Source organism: Plutella xylostella, chromosome 22 (genome assembly GCF_932276165.1).
Source record: "Plutella xylostella chromosome 22, ilPluXylo3.1, whole genome shotgun sequence".
Taxonomy (NCBI): Eukaryota; Metazoa; Arthropoda; class Insecta; order Lepidoptera; family Plutellidae; genus Plutella; species Plutella xylostella.
The window spans coordinates 5,106,789-5,128,262 of record NC_064002.1 but is presented as its reverse complement, the minus strand read 5'-3'; the positions used below and the strand labels follow the sequence as shown (position 1 = coordinate 5,128,262).

Below are 21,474 nucleotides of genomic sequence, written 5' to 3'. Positions count from 1 at the left end.
CTTTTGTATACAGTTCAGTTATAATTATAACAACCCTTGCAGCGACTTCAAGATTTTCGAACCTCCGTTACGTGTGTGTATCGTCAACTGTCACTGTTAAAATATAAGGCAAATTTGTTAGCTCCAAAAGTGACTATGTTGGCGCTGTTCTTTTTCCATAATTGTTTGTGTAGTATCGTAGAACGCTAGCGTATTGACATGTTAGCCTGTGATAGAGGCTCTTGTAACCGCCCTGTCTATGACTATGATGTCGATTCTGAAGGCGGAAATTCTAATTTTAATGCTGTCAAAACCTTAAATTCTTTTTTTAAAATTCGACTCTATGACTGTTACCTGACATCTCATTTTATACTAGCATTTTTTTTTTTGTTTGACCGCGTTAAAATTAGAATTTCTGCCTTCAGAATCAACATCTATACTTAGAGATGATACGAATATTCGGCAACTATTCGGTATTCGGCCTATTCGGCCAGTTTTTTCAGTATTCGGTATTCGGCCGAATAGTGCGTACTATTCGGGCCGAATACCGAATAGTAAATCATGTAAAAATGACTTGTTATTTTAATCAAAATTGTGTATTTATTTCCAAATCACAACATTTTAGTACTTAAAATTAATCAGTAGTAAGTTGTGCTGGATAAAAACGAGCATTTCAGCATTATTTGGTAGCCCACGATTGCGCTTTTCATTGTAACCATCCTCAGAAAATAACCTCTCACTATAAACGCTACTTCCAGGTGAAGAAAGAGAAGAGTTTAGAGAGAAAGTTTTTGCAAATTTCAAAAGGTTCGGGTATTGTTTTTTGTTTGCTGACCACCACTTGTAAGGATCGGCCATCCGATCTAAGCGAACTATCATCAAATAAAAATTCAACTCGTTTGCCTCCTAATAATTAGCATTTCTCATATAATCTGTAGCGACTTCTTCAAAGCAGTTACAGGAACAAAAAAAACAGGTTGTAGCGCCGAATATTCGGCCGGCAGCGTCGCCGAATATTCGGTATTCGGCCAATTCACTATTCGTGGCAACACTAACTATACCCTCTTAACTGTCCCGCAGACCGCGTTCAGAAGCCGGCTCGGGCAGCGAATGCGAGTCGCCGGCGTACGCCGAGGCGCGGCCCGCCTACTCCGAGTTCCCGCCGGAGTTCCGCTGCAACACGCTGTCCATCGTGGATCTAGACGAGCATTGTATCAAGGTGGAGGAGGTGGAGGCGGCAGTGGATAGCGCGCTCGACTCGCCCGTCGCACGGGATAGGTATTTATTCTATTCTATTATCTGTGGGGGTGTCAGTACCTGCACCTGGCTCTCAAGAGTGGAACTTTGTATATCTCCAGGGTCTAAACTGCCTTCCTGAGCTTGGACCATTTTCCACAACGCTGTTCCACTTCTGGTTCGTGGGTTCACATATCTGTGTAGATGTGCTAAATCTAGATAATTATGCAGGTTTCCTCACGATGTTTTCCTTCACCGTAAGAGCGATGGCATACATTGTACCTACTTAAATTCAAAGAACTCATTGGTACATGTCAGCACCGGGATTCGACAGGTAATAACATTGAGTATGAATGGTCTGGAGACGAAATAGGCAGACGTTCCCCTCTGGCGGGGTGGTAGGCCAGAAAGGCCCACCGATTTATAAAAACTAGTTGCAGTCTCAATTTAGACTAGACTCAATCTAGTTGGCAAAGCGTTCGTTTCATAGAAAATGATTTGTTTACATACTAAAATGACAGCTTCAATTCATAGAATATCCGGATTCCGGATTTGATCACAGATTTGGTCATGGTTTATTGTTATTAGCTGTTTCCTAGCAACCAATTTCAAAAAAATGCAATAGTGATGTACCGGTATGTAGATATGTATTATTCGACAAAAAAGGTCATAGTTGGGAAGCCTCCGTAGTCGAATTGGCTTCAGTAATCGTAACTGATCACTGAGGTTAAGCAACAACTGACACGGTCAGCCATTGGTAGGTAGGTACAGCATGAGTTACCGATTTCAAATGGTTCTTTTCTGGACGCTTCCGTGCTTCGGACGGGACGTTAAGCCGTGGGTCCCGGTTGCTGCTTCGGCAGCAGTCGTTAAGCCTAGTCAGAGGCCGCCCGAAGGGGCGGCTTGAAAGCGTCTGACCGTCGGGTTGCCCACTTACTCGACAACGTCAGTGCATTGTACTCATTCAAAAACGGCGATACGGCTCGTGACCTATCACATGATTGATAAAATGTACAGCGAAAAGCGGGTGACTTCGTTTATTAATCATTCCTAATAAAATTTAACTATACCTAATTAATTTGAAATTAGTATTTCTAACCCAGGTTCTCGAATTCATCGATAACACTTATCGATAATTGTTACATCCATTGGCAAGAAAAATGAAGACACTGTGTTCATTATTAAATGTCACTTCACGTAACCCTTATTGCTGGGAATTAAAACTCATAATGATATGTCCCATGAGACATAATCATGGTAAACGGTAAAATTTCCCCCCGCAAAAATTGGCAGACTTTTTTGTATCAAGAAAGATCGCTATGACGCTTCCCGAGGGTACACCCGAGTCCGCGTTGTTCTATGGGTAATAATAATAAGCGGTGACTTGCAAGTTCCGTTTTTGGTCTGCATTTTTATTTGTCGTTTTTATTCATGACTGTCATTGCAGTCATTCCTTTACGGTGCCAATCTATAATAGCAGGACCTGTCCGTTTACGGTACTAATCTATAAGAGCGGTGGTATCTCAGTCGGGTAAGCGCGTATTTATAAATAAATTCCAAAGACGTAGGATTAAATTATATACATATTTTGTAAAATAATCAATTGCCTGTTTCGTACAGATTACCCGAGTACAAGCCGGCCGAGTACCGCTGCATCAACAACTCGCTGTCCATCGTGGACTTAGATGAACATTCCATCAAAGTAGAGGCGCTGGCAGCGGCCATCGATAGCGGGCCCGACTCGCCCGTCGTGGTACGGGATAGGTAATAATACTGTTTTGTATTGAGTATAAATTAGGATAATTAGGGTTGCTACATGCTAAACGATAATATTTCTGGGCATGGTGTTATTGTATTGTCTACGCTACAGTTTATACCCGAATAAGAGTTGGAACACATAACTGCGAAAATTGCGTTTTGACAGTTTTGGGGCGATTATTCGACTGATGAAAGACTTACGTCCAAATCGACCTACAGAAACACACAATTACTGTCGCACTTATGTGTTAAGGCTATAAATGATCGGCCTAACAAAGTCAAAAAGCTGCACTTGAATATCTAACACTAACACCTACCAAAACCTTCAACCATTGAGTATGAATGGTCAACCGAGTGCGCGTTCTATGCCTTCAATCAATCACAAACATTCCCATCCCCCAGAGCGTGCGTCCGACGCAACGGCGCATACCGCGGCGTGGCGGGCTCCTCCTCGGCCGACTCCCCCGCGTCCACGCCCGTGCATGCCGCGCGCGGGCGCCGCCGCCGGCCGCGGGACTGGCGCTCCAAGGGCACCTACCGACCCGTGGACGATGATGCGCAGTCATCCGACGAGGTAGGTGGCAATGATAAGCGATGAAAGTTCTGTCGAAAAATATATGTTTCGGTATGCCAAATAATCGGTGTGCTTCAGCATTAAGCATCAGCATTATAATGATAAATAAGTCGCGTCGTGTTTATTGACAACCGGGATCGGCAAAGCGGGAGGAAAACGTAATATATGCAGTTATGAATTTGGCTCGTCTGAATAGCGAGCGAGAGCGAAGAGCGAAAATTTAACTGTTTCAATAATTGCTACTTTTCACCACCATCAGACTCGTCCGTCTCGCGAGTCGTCCCCAGTGAACGGACACGGCATCTCCACGGTGTTCGACAAGCCGGCGCCGCCCCCGCCCGCGCCCGTTGTCGCCCCCGCCGCACCAGTTGTCGCCCCCACCGCACCAGTAGCCGCCCCTACACCGCCGGTTGCCGCCCCCGCCGCGCCGCCCCCACGCCACGACGCTTCACCCCCGACCCGCGTCTCCGCTCCGCCGTCACAACAAATCGCTTCGCCTCCAATCAACCTGCCCAAACAAAACGGCCTAGACACAAAGACGCATAAAAGCAAAGGCTTCCGGATAGGCACGGCCAAGCGGGTGCTGGACGCGGCGCCCCGGCCGGCCCCGCTCAGCAACGGCGCGCGCGCGGTGCACAAGTACCCGCAAATACTGGCCGGGGACGGCGACCCCGACTTCGGCACCCCTGTCTAATGCAGCGGCCTACTAGTTACAGTTTCCTGACTGACATGTTTGGAGATTTGCTTCAGATTTTTATGAGTTCGCTATAATGTCATGCTTTCGTTGACGCCCAGTTGATAGGAATTAAATCGCTAAGGATTTATTATTGATTTCTATATTTTGATGCATGCATGAAATTATTATATGTTGTAAAACGAATGGAATAAAAATGTAGATAGGTTATGAAAGCTAGACTATTGTAAAGCACAAACGGTCGATGTAAATTTAAACAATGGTAGGTGTATTTGATGACTGAATGCACAAAGATGCAAAGTATTATCTATTCTTGTGATTAGAGAACGTCTTGTGACAGTTGTGACTTGTAAATCTAAAATTATATTATTGGACTTCTGTATTTTAATGTTACTGTTAACAATTTAATGATCTCATTTTTTAATTAAATTGCATACATTTTAATTGTGTTTTTGTTTATACGCACAAATTGGGAATATATTTTTTAATTTCAATAAGCATTCATTCTTTATTTTCCTAGCATTTGTAAGTTAAAACATATCTTTTCGAATAGACATTTAGATTGTTTTATACATAAAATATATTTTTGTATGCCAAGGTTTATTTTCCTTATTTCTATTTTATATTTTAAATCGGTAGGTAAATAATTGTATGTCTATGTTATTTTTTTTTGCACTTTTGCGGCTGATGTAGGCACGTCGAATATTATAAAATGGAGTAAAATATATTGTACTTATCAGTATTTTTTGCAATAAAATTTTCAAACTATGTATTTTGAAATTATAAAAATAGATATATGACTTGTATGTGTCTCGACAATACATAATGTTACATTCCTTGAAACTAACGGTCTCTATATATACTATTTAATACAATTGTACAAATTCTTTAGGAATCGTCGAGTATCCACCTCCACTGCCTGTGTATAAAATCATTAGTTGTAAGTAAACTGAAACACCAATATCCACTTGTCAGTAAATTTTCTATCAATATTTATTTATAAAAAAAGGTACTATACCTATAATTACGATTTTGTTCATCAATATTGGAACTGAGTATCAGTTAAATGATATCAGCCATAATACCAACACTGGTATAAAAATGCATGCCTAAAATCGCAATGTTATGTTACTACACTCGCGAGCAACCAAATCGACTCAAGCCTTGACGGCGCAAACATACATTAATACAAGTAAAATTATGAATAGAAATAATAAAAATGATATGTCATTTAAAAGCTTAAGATGTCAGCTTTAATTTGATATCATTATTATTGAAATCCATTCATCATTTTTGAAATAAATGATGTCTGAACGCAATTGTAGGAAAAACGGGAATTTAGGAAAAAAGGGTATGGGTATCGTATTATACAAATTAAACAAAAAATGTTAAGATAAAAATTTATTTATTTAAATCAATACTTTGTATTGCCCCCTCTTGCCCTAATTACAGCCTGCAGCCTGTTTCTCATAGACCTTATCAACTTTTTGACAGTTTCCTGAGGAATGCCGTCCCACTCCTCTAATAAAGCTGTCTTCAGCTCGTCCACGCTTGCAGGGACTGGATTCCTGGCCCGAACTCTTCTTTTGAGCTCGTCCCATAAGTGTTCGATGGGATTCAGGTCAGGACTGAGCGCAGGCCAGTCCATCGTGCGCAATTCCTTCTCTCTCAGAAACTGCCGACTGACTCGTGCCGTGTGGCAGCGGGCATTGTCGTGCATTAGCACGAAGTCTTCACCGACAAATTCTGCATAGGGCACAACATGACCGAGTAGAATGTCGGTGATGTACCGATCAGCTGTTAACCCGCCTCCTCGGCCGCCTCCAGGCACGAAAACAAGTGCGGTTTTTCCCTCTAGAGAAATACCAGCCCACATCATGCAGGAACCGCCGCCATATGCTACTGTTTCAGCGAAACAACATTGGGCAAATCGTTCCCCCGGACGCCGGTAGACCCGGCCTCTCCTGTCACTGCCATGCAGACACACTCTGCACTCATCAGTAAACAGGACCGACCGCCATTGCGCAATGCTCCAATCGAGATGCTCTCGAGCAAACTGAAGACGCGCTTGTCGGTGGCCTGCAGTCAATTTGGGGCCTGATGCAGGTCTTTTTGGTGTCAAGTTGGCTTCCTTCAAGCGTCTTCTCACTGTCCACTCGCTGACAGCCACTTGTCGTACACGTCTCAGTTCTTGCTGCACATCAACGCCCGTAAGGTGTCGATTGCGCAGCGAGGTTGAGACAATGAAGCGGTCGTCTCTCTCTGAAGTGCAGCGGTGGCGGCCCGTTCTTGGTCTTCGATTGAAGGCACCAGTCTCTTGGAACCGTCTGTATACTCGGGATACAGCAGACTGGCTCAAGTGGAGCTGGGCAGCGACTGCTCGCTGACTTAACCCTTGTTGCAGCAAGGCAACAACTTGAGCAGCTTCTTCTGGTGTGGTATCCATGGGTTTGCGAAAACAAGGAATACAATGCAACGAGATGTGTACCGGTCAACTTGCAACAAGCGACTGATAAGGTACACCGGATGTGGAAAGGTTTTATAGCGGGATCAGGTAGCGCAAGGCGTGGATTCCTAATGAGGTAATTAACACTGACGGGCAATTAAAATGCGTCATTAAATCTGCGCTTAGTTTTTTTTTATGGTATTGATCTTAATTGAAAGCCTAATTCTTCAGCTTTCGAATGACATATCACTTTTATATTTACCATTTATCGTTTTAGGAAAATCAATGTATATGTGCGCCGTGAAGGCTTGAGTCGATTTGGTTGCTCGCGAGTGTATAAATGTAAATTAATAAAGAAATGGTAGGTTGTAGTAGGAAGAGCTTTATAATAATGCCATGCCATTCAAGACAAAACAGCTACAAAATTTCTAAGTTTATCACGTGCTTTTGGTCTGGATTTAATACATATTATATTGCTTCTTGACCACACCTAGTTGCTTCTAATTTAAAACAATAACAATTTGACTTCGTGCATTATTAAACAGCTCATCCTATTATGTGAAACCTGTGCAGCGAGCACAGGATTCGATACTATTTTCGAATCTACACGAAGGGTCACTTTTACCAAACGCTAAACGTATTTATACCAAATTTTAAATACATTTTGTACTAACTGACATACGTATGACAGGCTACTAAATACGTTTAGCGTTTGGTGAAATTCCACCTAGCATATGGAAAAAACAAATGTCACTTTTGGAACTAACTTTGCCTTACATTTTGACAGTGACAGTTGACGATACGCAACGTTAACGGAGGATCGAAACTTGTGCTCACGACTCTGCATCTAATTATAGTGTGTGCAATAAAGAGTATTTTATCTTTATCTTATAGAACATAGAACAATTCTAGAAAAGGCGATTATGAGATCTGCGAGTTTTGCGCGCAAGCCCTAGTCACTGTTCTACAGTGATTCTGTATTCTGGATAACACAAAAATCATTCAATTTAAATTGATATAAATATAGAAAATATTATATTTTATAATGCTTAAAGGCCTCTACACACCAAAGCCGCTGACCCGGCGGCTCAGGCCACCGGCTCAACCCGCCGGCCTAATTTTGTACAATCATGCCTCATTTTGTACTATGTTAACCCGCCGGCACTAGGCCGCCGGGCTATGCCGCCGGGTCAGCGGCTTTGGTGTGTAGAGGCCTTAACGTTAAAAATAAGAGTTCATTTAAAAGCGAACATACTTATCTTTCTTCTTCTTCTTTCGTGTCAGTGAACATGCGAATTAAATTTGTGGACTTATCTTTTACAAATTCGCTGTACAGGTGGAAACATATATATACGAGAGTTTATAGGTCGATTGGTAGTTAATATACCTACCCAATATCAATCAGATGTTGTTTAAAATTAAAACTAAGGGGTTTATTGATCGCCTTCGGCTCGGTCACTGGTGATGTTTCACCCTTCATGTAATTTAATTTATTAGTTCAACGTGTAATCCTTATTGTTAACTATAAATATTGAACTTGAATGTAAAATTTGATGAAAATCATCATTACTATGAAATATAGTAATAAATAATGGATATGTATAAGATATCAAATCAATACTGATAGTAAAATCTAAAAATAAGTGCAATCAAAATACATCTAATTTGATATGATAGCGTTTCTGGCAATTATCCAAAATCAAACAATTGAAAATCGATCTGCTGCCAGAAAAACCTTGAATTCTTGAATAGAAAGGCACGCTACTGCGTCACTCGTTAATAAACAGATTTTAATTTGGCAACGACATGTATGTTACCAAGTTACCTTTCCACCATCCAAGTTGGTGAACTCAAAACTAAGTTCGCGACGTTAAATCTATTTCTACTTTGTTTTGACAGTACTTGACGTAAAGTAACAGACAGATTTAAGGTTGACCTTAATCGTGCAACTATAGTGCGCGCGGAACTAGCTGGTCGCGCCTTAGGTATGTGAGCGGTGGGACGGGGAGGCGGGGGCGCTTGTTGTCAATGTCATTACTACTCAAGGCAGCTCTGCTTGTGAGTGTCATCAAGTCCTAGCGGCCAGCTAGTTCCGCGCGCACTATAGTCAAGAAGTAGGTAACAATCCTAGAAATTTGTAAAATTTAATCGTTGAAATGAAAATAGGTTCCGTTTCCGATGCATAAAATAAGATGCCACTGTATTTTTATTTTCATCTTTTGCTGTCGCTTCATTATGCTTATCATTATAAAAGCAAATTAACTACATAATTGAATGCAGTGGTATACATACAATTATGATATACTTAGATCATAAAAATAATAATTGGTAGGTTGGTACTTTTGTAATTTCGCTGCTCTCAGCCCTGACTTAAATACATTCCAAATACGCTGATTACTGTAGATTTAATTGCAGCAATTCACGTAACTTGACCAAAATGCCGATGCAATGTTGTCAGTTCAGCAGCTCTGCTTGTGAGTGTGACATTAAAACATTTATCTGAAAGAAAAATTGTTCAACTTACGAGGGTTGAACTGTACTCCCTGTTTTTGTGGTTTCATCAGATAAATGTGCATCAACCTATCTATCTAATATACTTTTTATTTATTACCTAATCTCTGATGTTTTTGTTAATCTAAGCTATCAAAACCCTAATTAAGTAAATTTTAACGAAACTCATTACCTATCTTATTAGCGTTCTATTATATTTTATCGTACCTAGTTTTCGTAGTACGAAATATAGAGATCGAGCATCATTACCTGCACCTGGCTCTCTCGAATAGATGTGCAAATAAAGGTAACAATATTATAATATATTACGAACACAATATCGCATTGTATCGTCGTTGTGGAAACTTTTCCAACGAAATTTTGTAAAAATTTACCTCGGAATAAGAACACGCGCGTACACTTGTTTATTTATATATGGCAACCCTGGGCAGCAATGTCAAAGTCAAGTCAAGTCCAGTCAAACGTCAAATCTGTCAGAGTGAAATCGTAATTATTATTATTCCAAATTAAACAGATGGCCAAGCCTATTTTATTGGATTAGCGTATTTTGAGATTGTTTTTAGTGATATTTTAGTTTTATAAGCTCACTTACAGCTATGGTTGTCAAAGTATACATTAGTGGTATTTCGGGAAACAAGGAGGTAAGTTAATATTAGCAAATTCCTGGGTCAGCCGGGTGAATTTCTTCTAGATTTATTGTCACAAAGCTGATTCATTAAAACTTTCGATAGGAGCTATTCGATTACGTGATGCATTTTTAACACAGAAGAAATGGATGGTTTCAGGTAAAGAAAAGACAACAACGAGTTTTGATGATCTTGGATTCTAAAAACATCAAATATGATGTCATTGACATTACGGAGCCAGGAAGGGAGAGTGATAAGGAGTTTATGCAGAGCAACGCCAAGTCGTGCGGAGGCACCGTGAGCGACCCCGCGCCGCGCTCCGCGCTGCCGCCGCAGGTCTTCAACGACGACGAGTACTGTGGGGTCTGTACACACACTCATACTTACATATAAGGCATTACTATGTATATCTATAGGTACTTGGCACCGTTACTCATTGTTGTCTCCTATCTGTTTATGTTTCAAGTATTCTGTTTACATATTTTTGCTTTTCCTCTACCTATTCATACACATTGATTCATGGTGAATCTAGAATTATGTTTATCTTAAACAATGGAACAATAGATCCATATTGTATGCAATGACTTATGATCTAAATCACATTGCTTACTGGACCATGAAATGAGGGATGGTATTGACTTCTCCCACTTATTTATACTTGAATTTGTTCTGATTTCAGGACTATGACCAGTTTGACATGGCCAATGAAATTGATACTTTGGAACAGTTCCTGAAAGTTGAAATCCCTCCTGAGGAGCCACCTCAAGCTGAGAATGGACTGGTAAATATTGCTATTAAGTTTAAATTAGGTATAGTTCATATCTTACTGTTGTATCATTAAAATTCTAAAATTTGTTTATTATCTAGGCTGAAAATGCTTTGAATGGAAATGGAGCCTCTGAAAAGCTGGATGAAGCTAAATCTTCAAAGGAAAACTCTCAAGAAAGGGATGCAGCAGGAGACAAGACATCTAAAGAAGCCAGTGTTGAGAAGGAAAGCACTCCAGCCAGAGAATCTACACCCTCTAAAGAAGGTACTCCAGCTAAGGAAACAACTCCCGAGAAACAACTGAGCAAAGAAGGAACCCCAGCCAAGGAAACCTCAGAAGCTGAACACGAAAAATCTCCATCCCCTGCACAAGATGCTAAAGCATCTAAAGAGCCCTCTCCAGATATTGATGAACCTGCCAATGGTGCTGTTAGTTCTCGCGAACATTCAGTAGAGAAGGCACAGGTAGAAGAGCCAGTGGAGAGGACAAAAGATGATCCTTCTGAAGCCCTCATAGACAGTGAGAAAGCTGTTGCTTCAGAATAAGTACATCACTAGCAATATATCAGCTTTGCAGCTCAAATCAAGCCTTAGCACTAAGCAAGCACTATTAAGTTATCTGTTAATCATAAATACCTTTAAGCCTTTGACATAAATAGTCATGTATATAATTGAAGAGGTAACTTGTTGAGCGTTGTGTTAAGTATGGAGCGATGTTTAAATAATTTATGAATTTTCAATGAACTGGCCTAGAAGTAACTCCTATGAGTGTTGAACCTTAATATTGCGAGATCACGTTTATTTACTAAGAGTATATTTTAACATTTTGCTTAAGTCTTGTATTATTTGATAGTATTAATATTTTTATTTAAGTTTTACATACTTTTTATATGCAAAAGATATCATTTTTACAATTATTAAACTTGGTATAAAATGTATTTTATGAACGCTCATAGATCTCCTTTCATTAGACTCATTGTAATGTCCTCTTGCCAGGCTTGTGAGTATTAGAAACTATTTATCATCATCTAGCAATATGCAATGTGCACAGCTTAAATTTTTATTTACTATGAAATTAATTTGATATTTTTGTCATGACAAAACTTCATCAAATATTAATATTATTAAAGACAGTTTAATACTAATTTTTCATATTGAATATATAAAATTATACAAATACTTGAGTTTAAATGCATCAAATTGTATTGAGTTAATATTCCCGTTATCGATTCTATTTTGCATGTCCCTCAAGATTTTACGAGTTTCGTAGTTTTCTTGAGTACAAAAGAGGTACCGGCTGGTACTGCTTTTTATTTTAGGTATTTATAACAAAGTATGATCAGCAACCAATAATCTACTCACCTACTGCTGGACATAGGCCTATTCTGATCTCTCCCAATGATCTATTCTATTCTCTGTGGGGGTGTTAGTACCAGCACCTGGCTCTCTCGACTGGAACTTTAATCGTAACGGATTTCCTTATTCGCAGGCAAAGAATAACGCGGACACGGGTGTACCCTCCGTCCTAAATAGTCGTAATCATGGAAGTAATAAGTACTTACGGTAAGTACTTATTACTTCCATGGTCGTAAGCGTCAATTCACACGTACCACAACCACACCACGTCGCAACGACAAAATGTGGTCAAGCTGTGGTTACGTGTGACAGCGGCTTTTTGCAGTTGCGTTGTGGCAGCGACAAAATGTCGATGTGGTTGCGTTGTCGCTGTCATTGCGATGTGGTAACCACGTCGTCGTGTGCATTAATACGGAGAACAGGTTGCCGCGGTGCCGCCGCCGCCGCGTGGCGGCGTTGCCGTTGCGATGTGGTTGCGGCAAACTGTGGCACGTGTGAATTGGATTATTCATTGTCAATACAAAATATACGCCCGACCACATCGCGTGGTTGTGGCTGTGGTGTGGTTGTGGTACGTCTGAATTGACTCTAATATAACGCGAGTAAGGGTGAGGCCCCATTAGTGCGTTGCATGCAGTTAGCTGCGTGCGTGTCTTGTAGTATTTTTATTGACTCTATGGTGTCTTCAAGAAAGCGGGAGGGCTGCCTTGAATGCTTGAATCCTAAACGCGGATGGATCGTTAGTCAACTAAAAAAATATTATTCATCGTTCATGCCGTAGTGCCATGTAGTGCAGAGTGCAGTATTTGCTCGGTGTGCCGATGCCGTAGGCATAGACTAGAATATTTGGGCGTAGTATCCGCAGCGCAAGCCTTTTTTTCCCCCGCACTAACCTTATTTTTATTAGGTACTAGCTGTTCCCGCGCGCTTCGCTTCGCCTTAAAAAGTTTTCCCGTGGGAATTCCGGGATAAAAAGTAGCCTATGTTCTTTCCCAGGGTCTAGACCGTATGTATACCAAATTTCATTCAAATCCGTTCAGTAGTTTTGGCGTGAAAGAGTAACAGACAGACAGACAGACAGACAGACAGACACAGTTACTTTCGCATTTATAATATTAGTTAGGATTTAGGGCGCCTTCAAATTAGCCGCTAATTATCGCGCGGAATCAGCGCTGTAGCCGCGCTGCTGTCAAAATCCATATAAATTTTGTAATTTAAAAGATGCGCTGTCGCAGCGCTGCAGTCGCGCGTTAATAATTTATATGGAATTTAGACAGCAGCGCTGCAGCCGCGCTGCTTCCGCGCGACAATTAGCGGCTAATTTGAAGGCGCCCTTAAATGTGGGTGTAGCAGGTAACACCAAAAAAAAACAAGCGATATGGCAGATGACACATGACAGTCGCATCACATTGACAAGCCTCTTCTCATTCTCAACTTCTATGTCTGTTTTGTTTACTTCCAATTTCTTTCCTTGATTATTTTACCAACCAAGTCATTCATCATAAATTTAAACAGATAGAAATCTTCAAAAATACAAGATGTTTAGAAATCTATGTAGTGTTTCAAAGACCACAGTTTATTGTGCATCATATCGAAGAAATTTCAAGAATTTCGGACACAAAAAACAACCAACTCCCCCAATTACGATGTGGTGGACGGGATTCCTAACATTCACCTTTATAGGAATGGCAATAGAATGGAAAAGGTATATTTAAAACTTAATTTCAGTAGCGTATCATTTAATTTAAAAACCTCTGAGGCTATTTCAAAGCCATAACCTATAAGTATAACTTTATTGTGATGAACTTACTGCACTTGTACCTAACGAACCTTTATTATTTATTATTATAAAGCAGGGATTACTGAGCTTGTCTTGTTACAAATCTTTATGTTTTTTTTTCAGAGTTGCAAAGTTTTTTCTAGGAGATGCAGCCGAGGAGGAGAGTGTACCTATAACACCAAGCACCCTCTATGGCTCCCGAGGGACAGATTTGTGAAGTTATGAACAAGTGTATAGTTGTTATTCAAAATAAATATTATAAATTATTGTCAAGTTTTAGATATATTAGGTTAATTATTTATTGTTAGTCCTAAGAGATTATGTTGTTTAGTAGCCAAAGTGTAAGTCAACTTAGTAAATAAATTCAATTTTTACACACCACACTGATTAAATGCAATTTTTTTAACACTAAGATAGAAGAGGGGTCCATTATCTAACTGCTGAGTTTACAGACATACCTGTTAACTCATTGTTGGACCTACAGGTCCAGAAAATCCAGTTATTCTGTATCCTCTCTTAACTTATGTAAGTACCTATTATATTGCTATAATTGCATACCTATAGCCCCTATAGGTAGAGGGTATAAGTCTGGCTGCCCCACGAGCTTAGGCGTTTACTAAGTTGAATGAGAGAAAAATCCAATACATTATTACCTACTCTAAGGATACCTAGGTATCACAGGGATTTTAGAAGTTGCACATAGGTGCTGACTGGCATGAATATTCACTTGATGTGGGCATGTTACAAACATTGAGTTACTAATAGTTACAATTTGATATTCGCCATGACAGTCTTGGCTAACTGTAATGATATACAAAATATCAGTTAGCACCTAAGATCGCTACTTTTTTTTGGTTTTACCTATCTATTTTATACTGTTTACTGTAAGTAATTTGAATAATGAAAGCCTAAGCAGAAAATGGTAAAAATAAAACTCGATTTCCCAAATTATACTTATAATTAAAGGCGGGCTTAAATAACTAGACATTCTATTATAATAAAAATAATTATTGTATCACGTATGTGAGAACATTTAATATCTAGTCAAGACTTATTTACAAATTGCCGACAACACGTACTTAACTTCGACACCTTACTCTGAACAATCCTCGTCTCATCCACAATAACAACTAGGTACGCCTATATACAATCTTATAAAACTGCAATACTGTAATCATAAATGCAATATCTCCCAGAAGTTATCTACCGTTGCATTTATTTACGGTATTGATGAAGTAATTGAAACAAAAATATAAATCATAGCGGAAGATATTGTCAAAGCTGATTTCAATCGTCTCACCACCACAATTACGCACACAAGCAATATAAATGTAGTGAGGCGCGTCATATCAGCTTTGACCAGATCTACCAAAATACCTATAGAAATTTATGAAAATAATGTCCTATCAATAACAAGCTATCATGTTATACTGCATTGCATAAAATCAAATTCATGTCACTAATGAGTCCTTACTGGGCGGCCGCACGGCGTGATTTCAGGACACAGCCTTATAATACAATAAATTTATGTATAACTTTAACATAAACAAAAACTAATATAGTCAAAGGCAAATAATGGTTTAAATTTTTAAAAAAGTAATAGTTTAGTATTCAAAGAGAATTCCAAATGCGTAAGCATCATGTTAACATAGCCAAAGAACAAGTTTTTTTTTCTTACTATAACAGATCAAATTTGCATAGATTAATTAAAAGATTGAATACTTGTATATTACTAGATAAAAATATAAAACTCTGAATACCTCATTCGGTAATGTAATTTTAACACCATATTTAATAACCGGCAACAAAATATAACTCAGACCTAATAGAAGCTAATGTTAGATTTTTAAACATGAAATATAAATCTTGCATAAGCAAACCGCTGCGTGTTTTGAAACTATACAAGGCCAGAACGCACCCATAGTGTACTAGCACTGTATAGTTTCAAGTGAAAAAAAATAATATTTTACTTGAAAATATACACGATTTGTGCGTACTAATCGCGTATACTTTCAAGTTGGGATTTTCTGAATCGTTCTTGAAAATATACATTGCTATTACGCACATTGCTTGATTGGCGTACTTGTCGCATATAATTTATACCTACATGCTGATTCTGATTTACTTAACTATTAAAATAAATGTACATGACTATAATTTACTTGTTCTGCCTGTCATACCTATAGAATGTTTATAAATAAAGATGAAAAAGCTCTAATTTGATTGATAAATTGATATTTATAACAATCATACTTGCAAGCAAGAATACTAATCTCTTATTATTTATATGAATTAAGAGTAATACCTACTACACTCACGAGGAATGAAAAAGTTCCAGTGACGATAGCTCCTGAACGGAAAAGACTAGCTTAATGAAGCCATCGGCAATATTACATTACATTTAACAGCGCATCAAAATATTATAACCTACTAAAAAAGTAAATTTTGATCAAATTCTAATATAAATGTTTTAAAAAATTTAGTCATTTTGTGTTGACTTTTTGCTACTTGGACTAATTCATTGCTCGTACCTAGTAGGTAGGAGGTAGACCTAGGTATTAACCCTATAGACCTATTACAAACATATTTTTCATCAAGTTTTGAATTCACCGTAAGTAATTGTCTTTTATGAATTGTTCAACACCCTCTTCTGAGATAATTTTGACTATTAAAAACAGTTTGATTTAAATCAATTTACTTTTAAACTGTACGATGTAAACAAAAAAAAAGTTACGAAAACAATGCCAAGTGCGGAATGATGATGCAATGTTTAGAAAGCAATAGACTTATTACTATTTCGCATGAAAGAAAGAGAGAGCAACAATTCAAAAGGGCTACCTGGTAACTAATCACGTATAGTTTCAAGTGCTCACATTGCCGCTTGGCACTTGAAAATATACACGATTAGTACGCAGTGGTAACTGCTGCAGTATATTTTCAAGCCATAATTTTGGCCCAACTTACTTGAAAATATACGCGATTAGTGCGTAATGGCCTTGTATACTTTCAAGTAAATCATGGCACCATTTTAATTTGAAAATATACGCGAGCAGTCCCAACCTCTGCGTTCTGGCCTTGTATAGTTTCAAAACACGCCAAACCGCTTTGACTGTCGCATGTGTATGCAAATCGAAACTCAATCTAAAACATTTTAAGTATAAGTTTTATCACTTAAGACGACACCGTGGCTTTTTGCTATGTAAACATGAGTTTTTAAGAAGGACAACCTTTGCGGTCGAATTGTTTTGGGTTCCGGTGTAGCCGCCAGTGTGGGCGCTACCGGCAGGGGTCGGCAGGGACGCCGCGAGCGCTCCGCTAGTCGTCGAACCGGATGGAGTGCACGCCGGTGTCGATGGCGCCGCCGCGGTACGCGCCCCGCTTCTTCTTTGTCTTCTCATGCTTGAACGATTTGCCACGTGTGTGCTTCAAATCTTGGTTCGCACGCTCTCCCCAAGACCCTCGGGAGCCGCTCTAAACAAATAAATGACTCGGTTTAGATTAAATAAATTAATTAAAGCATACCGAAAAGGATTGTTGATTCGTTTTTTTTTTAACTATCCAAGGTTTTTTTCTAAACAGGATTTTCTAAGTTAATCCTCAGGATTTATCATTAATTTGTTAATTTAGTCAGGGGACTCAAATTAAACTGATTCACTCCACTTACCTAGTCGAAGGTGATTTTCTTATTCTGGGCGCTGTCGCCGCCGCCGAAGCTCTTTCTGTCGTTGAAGCCTCCGCGGCCGCCGCCGTCCTTGTTCCCGCCCCACGAGTGCCGGTCGCCGCGCCCACCGCGGTCTCCGCCCCGGCCGAAGCCTCGGCCCCCGCGGTCACCGAACCCGCGCCCGCCCCGGTCGCCGCCGCGGCCGAACCCGCGTCCTCCGCGGTCGCCTCCCCGGCCGAACCCGCGCCCGCCGCGGTCTCCACCCCTACCGAACCCGCGGCCGCCCCTGTCTCCACCGCGCCCCCGGAAACCACCCCCGCGGCCCCCGCGGTCGTTGAACCCGCCGCGGCCCCCGCGCCCGCCGCGCTGGAACCCTCCCTTCCAGCCGCCGCCCTCCACCTCGTCTTGACCCTCGCCCTCCTCCTCTTCACCCTCCTGTTAGAGAGAACCCGTATAAGCACAAACACAACTCTATGTCAAAGGGAATGTGTCAAAGTAAATGCCCCAAATTAATTAAGCCATGACTTGTATTTTCTGTATGGAGTTGGTATCGGAACCTGTGACACATAGAGTTGTCTTTGGCTTCACGAATTTTTGGGCATTTACCTTAGCATCAAAGGAATTATCCTGAAGTCTAGGGTCCACCGTGACTGCCTCGGTCACCACTCGCCGGAATGGCGTCGTTTTCTTGCTAGAGTCTGTCTCCTTCTCTGTCTCATTTGGAGTGGAACAATCATTTGGACCCTAGCAGACAAAGTTTAAATAATTTTAAGATATAAATGAATTATTAAGTGAGGACTCTTCAGCCTATTACAATGCAAAATTAGTAGTAGAATCATTTGAACTTTTTAAATTACATGGCATTTATTTTCTTCACCGATTTTGATGAAAATTACCCAAAAATATGCATAAACTTAGCAAGTAATTGGCAGTTAGCTATGTATAAAGTGAGTGAGCGGTGGTGGCGTAATGCATAAGGCCTCGTCCTCTCAATCGAGAGGCTGTGGGTTCAAATCCTGACTTGTACCAATACTACCAATGAATTCTTTCAATTGTGTTTTCAATTAAGGAGTTTAAGTACAATAATTCCATGTGCTCTTACGGTGATGGAAAAAATCGTGAGGAAACCTGCACATCTAGATTCTAGACGTGTATCCTAAGTGCATTGTACTTATTCCAAAACGGTGATATGCTTCGCAACCTATCACGTGAGTATAAAAGTGCTGCGAAAAGTGGGTGGCTCGCTTGTGAGCCACCTCTGACTACCCCTTCGGGGATTACAGTCGTGAGTGCATATCCATATACAAAGTGAATGATTGTAAGTTAAATTCCTGTGTGGCATGTATCAGGCACATAGTAATAAAATATCTGTTACAATAAATTTTATATGCACTAAATTATTTCTTTACCAGTATAGGTACCAGATATAAAATGTGTTTACCTTCACGAAGTTACTGTATGGTCGTTTGGCGGGTGTTGATTCTCCTTCCGATGCTTTCCTCTTTTTGCCAGGTGTGAATCCGTTTTCTTTTGGCTGAAATTGATCAACAGATTAGTCATCGTAAAATGGAGTACAATAAAATTTTATAGACCCTGTAATTAAATAGAAGATAGTTCTTACCGGTTCATTAGCAGGCTCCTCATCATCATCATCACTTTCACCTGAAGATTCTTGTTTCTTGGCAGGTTTTGGCTTAGCAGGAGTTTTAGGCTTCTCATCTTCGTCCTCACTGCTGTCATCATCACTGGAGTCCTTCTTGGCTGCAGCCTTTGCTGGAGTAGCTGCTGGTTTGGCCTTCTGCTTTGGCTTTTCATCCTCACTGCTGTCATCACTATCTTCAGATGATTCTTCTTTCTTTTTAGGAGCTGCTTTAGCAGGTGTGGCCTTGACTGCGGGTTTCTGAGCTGGTTTGTCATCATCACTACTATCTTCAGATGAAGAGTCTGCTTTCTTTGCTGGGGCTTTTGCTACTGGCTTGGCTGGCGTCGCCTGCAGTTTAGCTACCTTTTGCTTTGGCTCATCATCACTACTGTCATCATCTGAGGAAGACTCCTTCTTCTTAGCTGGAGTGGCCTTTGCTGCCGGAGTGACTTTAGGCTTTGGTTTCTCATCTTCACTACTGTCATCATCTGAAGATGAATCTTTCTTAGCAGCAGGTTTAGTAGCTGCTTTAGCTGGAGTTGGTTTGGCTGCAGGCTTAGCTGGAGTTTTTTGGGCTGGCTTGTCATCATCACTGTCGCTGTCATCAGATGATGACTCTTGCTTCTTGGCAGGAGTGGGTTTAGCAACTGGCTTTGCAGCTTGTTTAGGGGTGGCCTTGGGCTTTTCATCCTCACTGCTATCATCATCTGAAGATGAATCCTTCTTAGCAGCAGGTTTAGCAGGAGTTGGTTTGGCTGCTGGTTTTGCTGGTGTTTTTTGTGCTGGCTTATCATCATCACTGTCACTGTCATCAGATGATGACTCTTGTTTTTTAGCAGGTGTAGGCTTGGCTACTGGCTTTGCCGCTTGCTTGGGGGTAGCCTTGGGCTTTTCATCCTCACTGCTGTCATCATCTGAAGAAGACTCCTGTTTCTTGGCTGCTGCTTTAGGAACATTGTTGACTGTGGGTTTGACAGGTGGTTTTTTGGGCTTTGATGTAGCATCATCATCACTGCTGTCATCGGATGACTCTGCTGGTTTAGCCTTAGCAGGTGTAGCCTTGACCACTTTAACCTGCAGAGAAAAAAAATGCATTGATTCATTATATTAAAGCCATTAGAAAATTTAATTTTACACTATTCACAATAATATCAGAGGTAGTGACGAATAATTTAATTAAAATCATTCTAATTCATTCCACTTATTTCTCATCATAATAACTGCTAGGTTAATTCCTACTTTACTACATATTTTTGGGTTTTGACTTCCTTAATATACATAATATTGATTAAATTTTTCCCTTCTTATCATTATCAATGAAAGGAGCACAACTGTAGTAAAGAAATAACACGTCAAGTTTTACTTTGTAATAAAATGAAGAGTATACCTGTGCTGGTTTTTTCTCATCCTCTGAGCTATCTGAATCAGACGAGGCAGCTTTCTTCTTGCCATTTACTACAGCGGGTACTTTCTTCTTAGTATCTTCATCACTGGAGTCATCCGAACTGAAAAATAATAGATTTAGATAAAAACCATGCATCCCTTTAGTGAATGGTACAGTAAGGGGCAGAGAAACCTGACCCCCCTCAGAGGCATTGTTACCATGAGAGGGGGGTCAGGTTTTTCTGCACCTGACCGTACAAGAGATAATCCATCAAGATTTGTGTTTATAAATACCATGCTGGCTCAATATAATTATCAAAGATATTCATAGCATGTTTAAAATAGTACTGTATAAAGACAAAAGCTGGTCATACCTTTGTGCTCCATTGGTTTGTTGCACTGTTTTATTGTTTTTAACGTATGTTGATAGTATGTCTTTCAATGTCGGGATATTCTTGGCTTTAGGTTGCTGAAATAAATACATATTATTTTTAGAAAATATAATAGTAAACAGTTTTGTATTTTAAATTTGTTAAAATGCAACTCAGAGGTAGTGACGAAACTATAGTACAATCATATTATTTCATAAAAATATTTTACATCATTGTTGCCCCCTACATGTGACTATTCTCCAATCTTAAATTCAAAGAAATAGAAACTGGGTAAATACTATATGCCCCAACAAGGGATTTTATCCAGAACAGGGTTTAATTTTTGCTTATTCATAGGGAATTAATATTAATGAGAGGCCGATAGAACATTAAGAAGCAGAAGATGAAAAGCCGAAGGCGTGTGTGGGGCAATACACGTGCGGGTTCACACGTGGTTTTATGGTTAGGAGTGCGCCTCCTCTTGTACTTACGGCTTTGGTCTTCTTCTGGAACTGCGTTGCTAAGCCTTTGTCCACCGAAAGTAAATACTCATATGACAATGAGTTTGCCAGAGTCGTTAAATAGGCAGCGTCACCCATTTTATTACTTTCTTTTAATTTTAAAATAACTAAAATCCCAACACAGGGGCTAGCCGCTTCACGGTCACGTCAATAATGAATGAATGATTA

At 40.0% G+C, this 21,474-nt stretch overlaps 3 protein-coding genes and 1 long non-coding RNA gene across 6 annotated transcripts in view; 3 read left to right on the top strand and 1 right to left on the bottom strand.

Annotated features, from left to right (window-relative positions):
• The window catches only part of LOC105398535, a 46,496-nt gene extending 41,315 nt beyond the window's left edge, over positions 1-5,181 (top strand). The window contains exons 10-13 of the mRNA XM_048629303.1: positions 1,060-1,257; positions 2,836-2,979; positions 3,376-3,547; positions 3,807-5,181. Of these exons, the coding sequence (XP_048485260.1) occupies positions 1,060-1,257; positions 2,836-2,979; positions 3,376-3,547; positions 3,807-4,241 (949 nt within the window). The 3' untranslated portion in view covers positions 4,242-5,181. The remainder of the gene's footprint in view (positions 1-1,059; positions 1,258-2,835; positions 2,980-3,375; positions 3,548-3,806) is intronic.
• Positions 5,182-9,656: 4,475 nt separating this feature from the next.
• On the top strand, positions 9,657-11,769 carry LOC105395000 (SH3 domain-binding glutamic acid-rich protein homolog). The gene is made up of 4 exons (XM_011566919.3): positions 9,657-9,839; positions 9,984-10,187; positions 10,504-10,605; positions 10,692-11,769. The coding sequence occupies exons 1-4, from the start codon at positions 9,795-9,797 to the stop codon at positions 11,136-11,138; spliced, it is 798 nt and encodes a 265-aa protein (XP_011565221.3). The 5' UTR covers positions 9,657-9,794; the 3' UTR covers positions 11,139-11,769.
• A 1,608-nt stretch (positions 11,770-13,377) lies between these two features.
• Positions 13,378-14,109, top strand: LOC125490343. The gene is made up of 2 exons (XR_007267610.1): positions 13,378-13,653; positions 13,852-14,109. It is a non-coding gene; the product is annotated as an uncharacterized LOC125490343 (long non-coding RNA).
• Positions 14,110-16,829: 2,720 nt separating this feature from the next.
• LOC105395500 (nucleolar protein dao-5) lies at positions 16,830-21,474 on the bottom strand. Of its 3 annotated transcripts, XM_048629304.1 has the most exons (8): positions 21,277-21,474; positions 20,789-20,883; positions 20,419-20,536; positions 19,773-20,105; positions 19,011-19,565; positions 18,831-18,923; positions 17,393-17,824; positions 17,068-17,199 (listed from the first exon to the last, which is right to left on the bottom strand). In XM_048629304.1, the coding sequence occupies exons 1-7, from the start codon at positions 21,382-21,384 to the stop codon at positions 17,393-17,395; spliced, it is 1,734 nt and encodes a 577-aa protein (XP_048485261.1). In that variant the 5' UTR covers positions 21,385-21,474; the 3' UTR covers positions 17,068-17,199. The 3 variants fall into 3 exon arrangements, with proteins under 3 accessions (XP_037961301.2, XP_048485261.1, XP_037961300.2); XM_038105373.2 differs by lacking the exon at positions 17,393-17,824 and adding an exon at positions 17,996-18,133 and having other exon boundaries at positions 16,830-17,199; positions 19,011-20,105; XM_038105372.2 differs by having other exon boundaries at positions 19,011-20,105.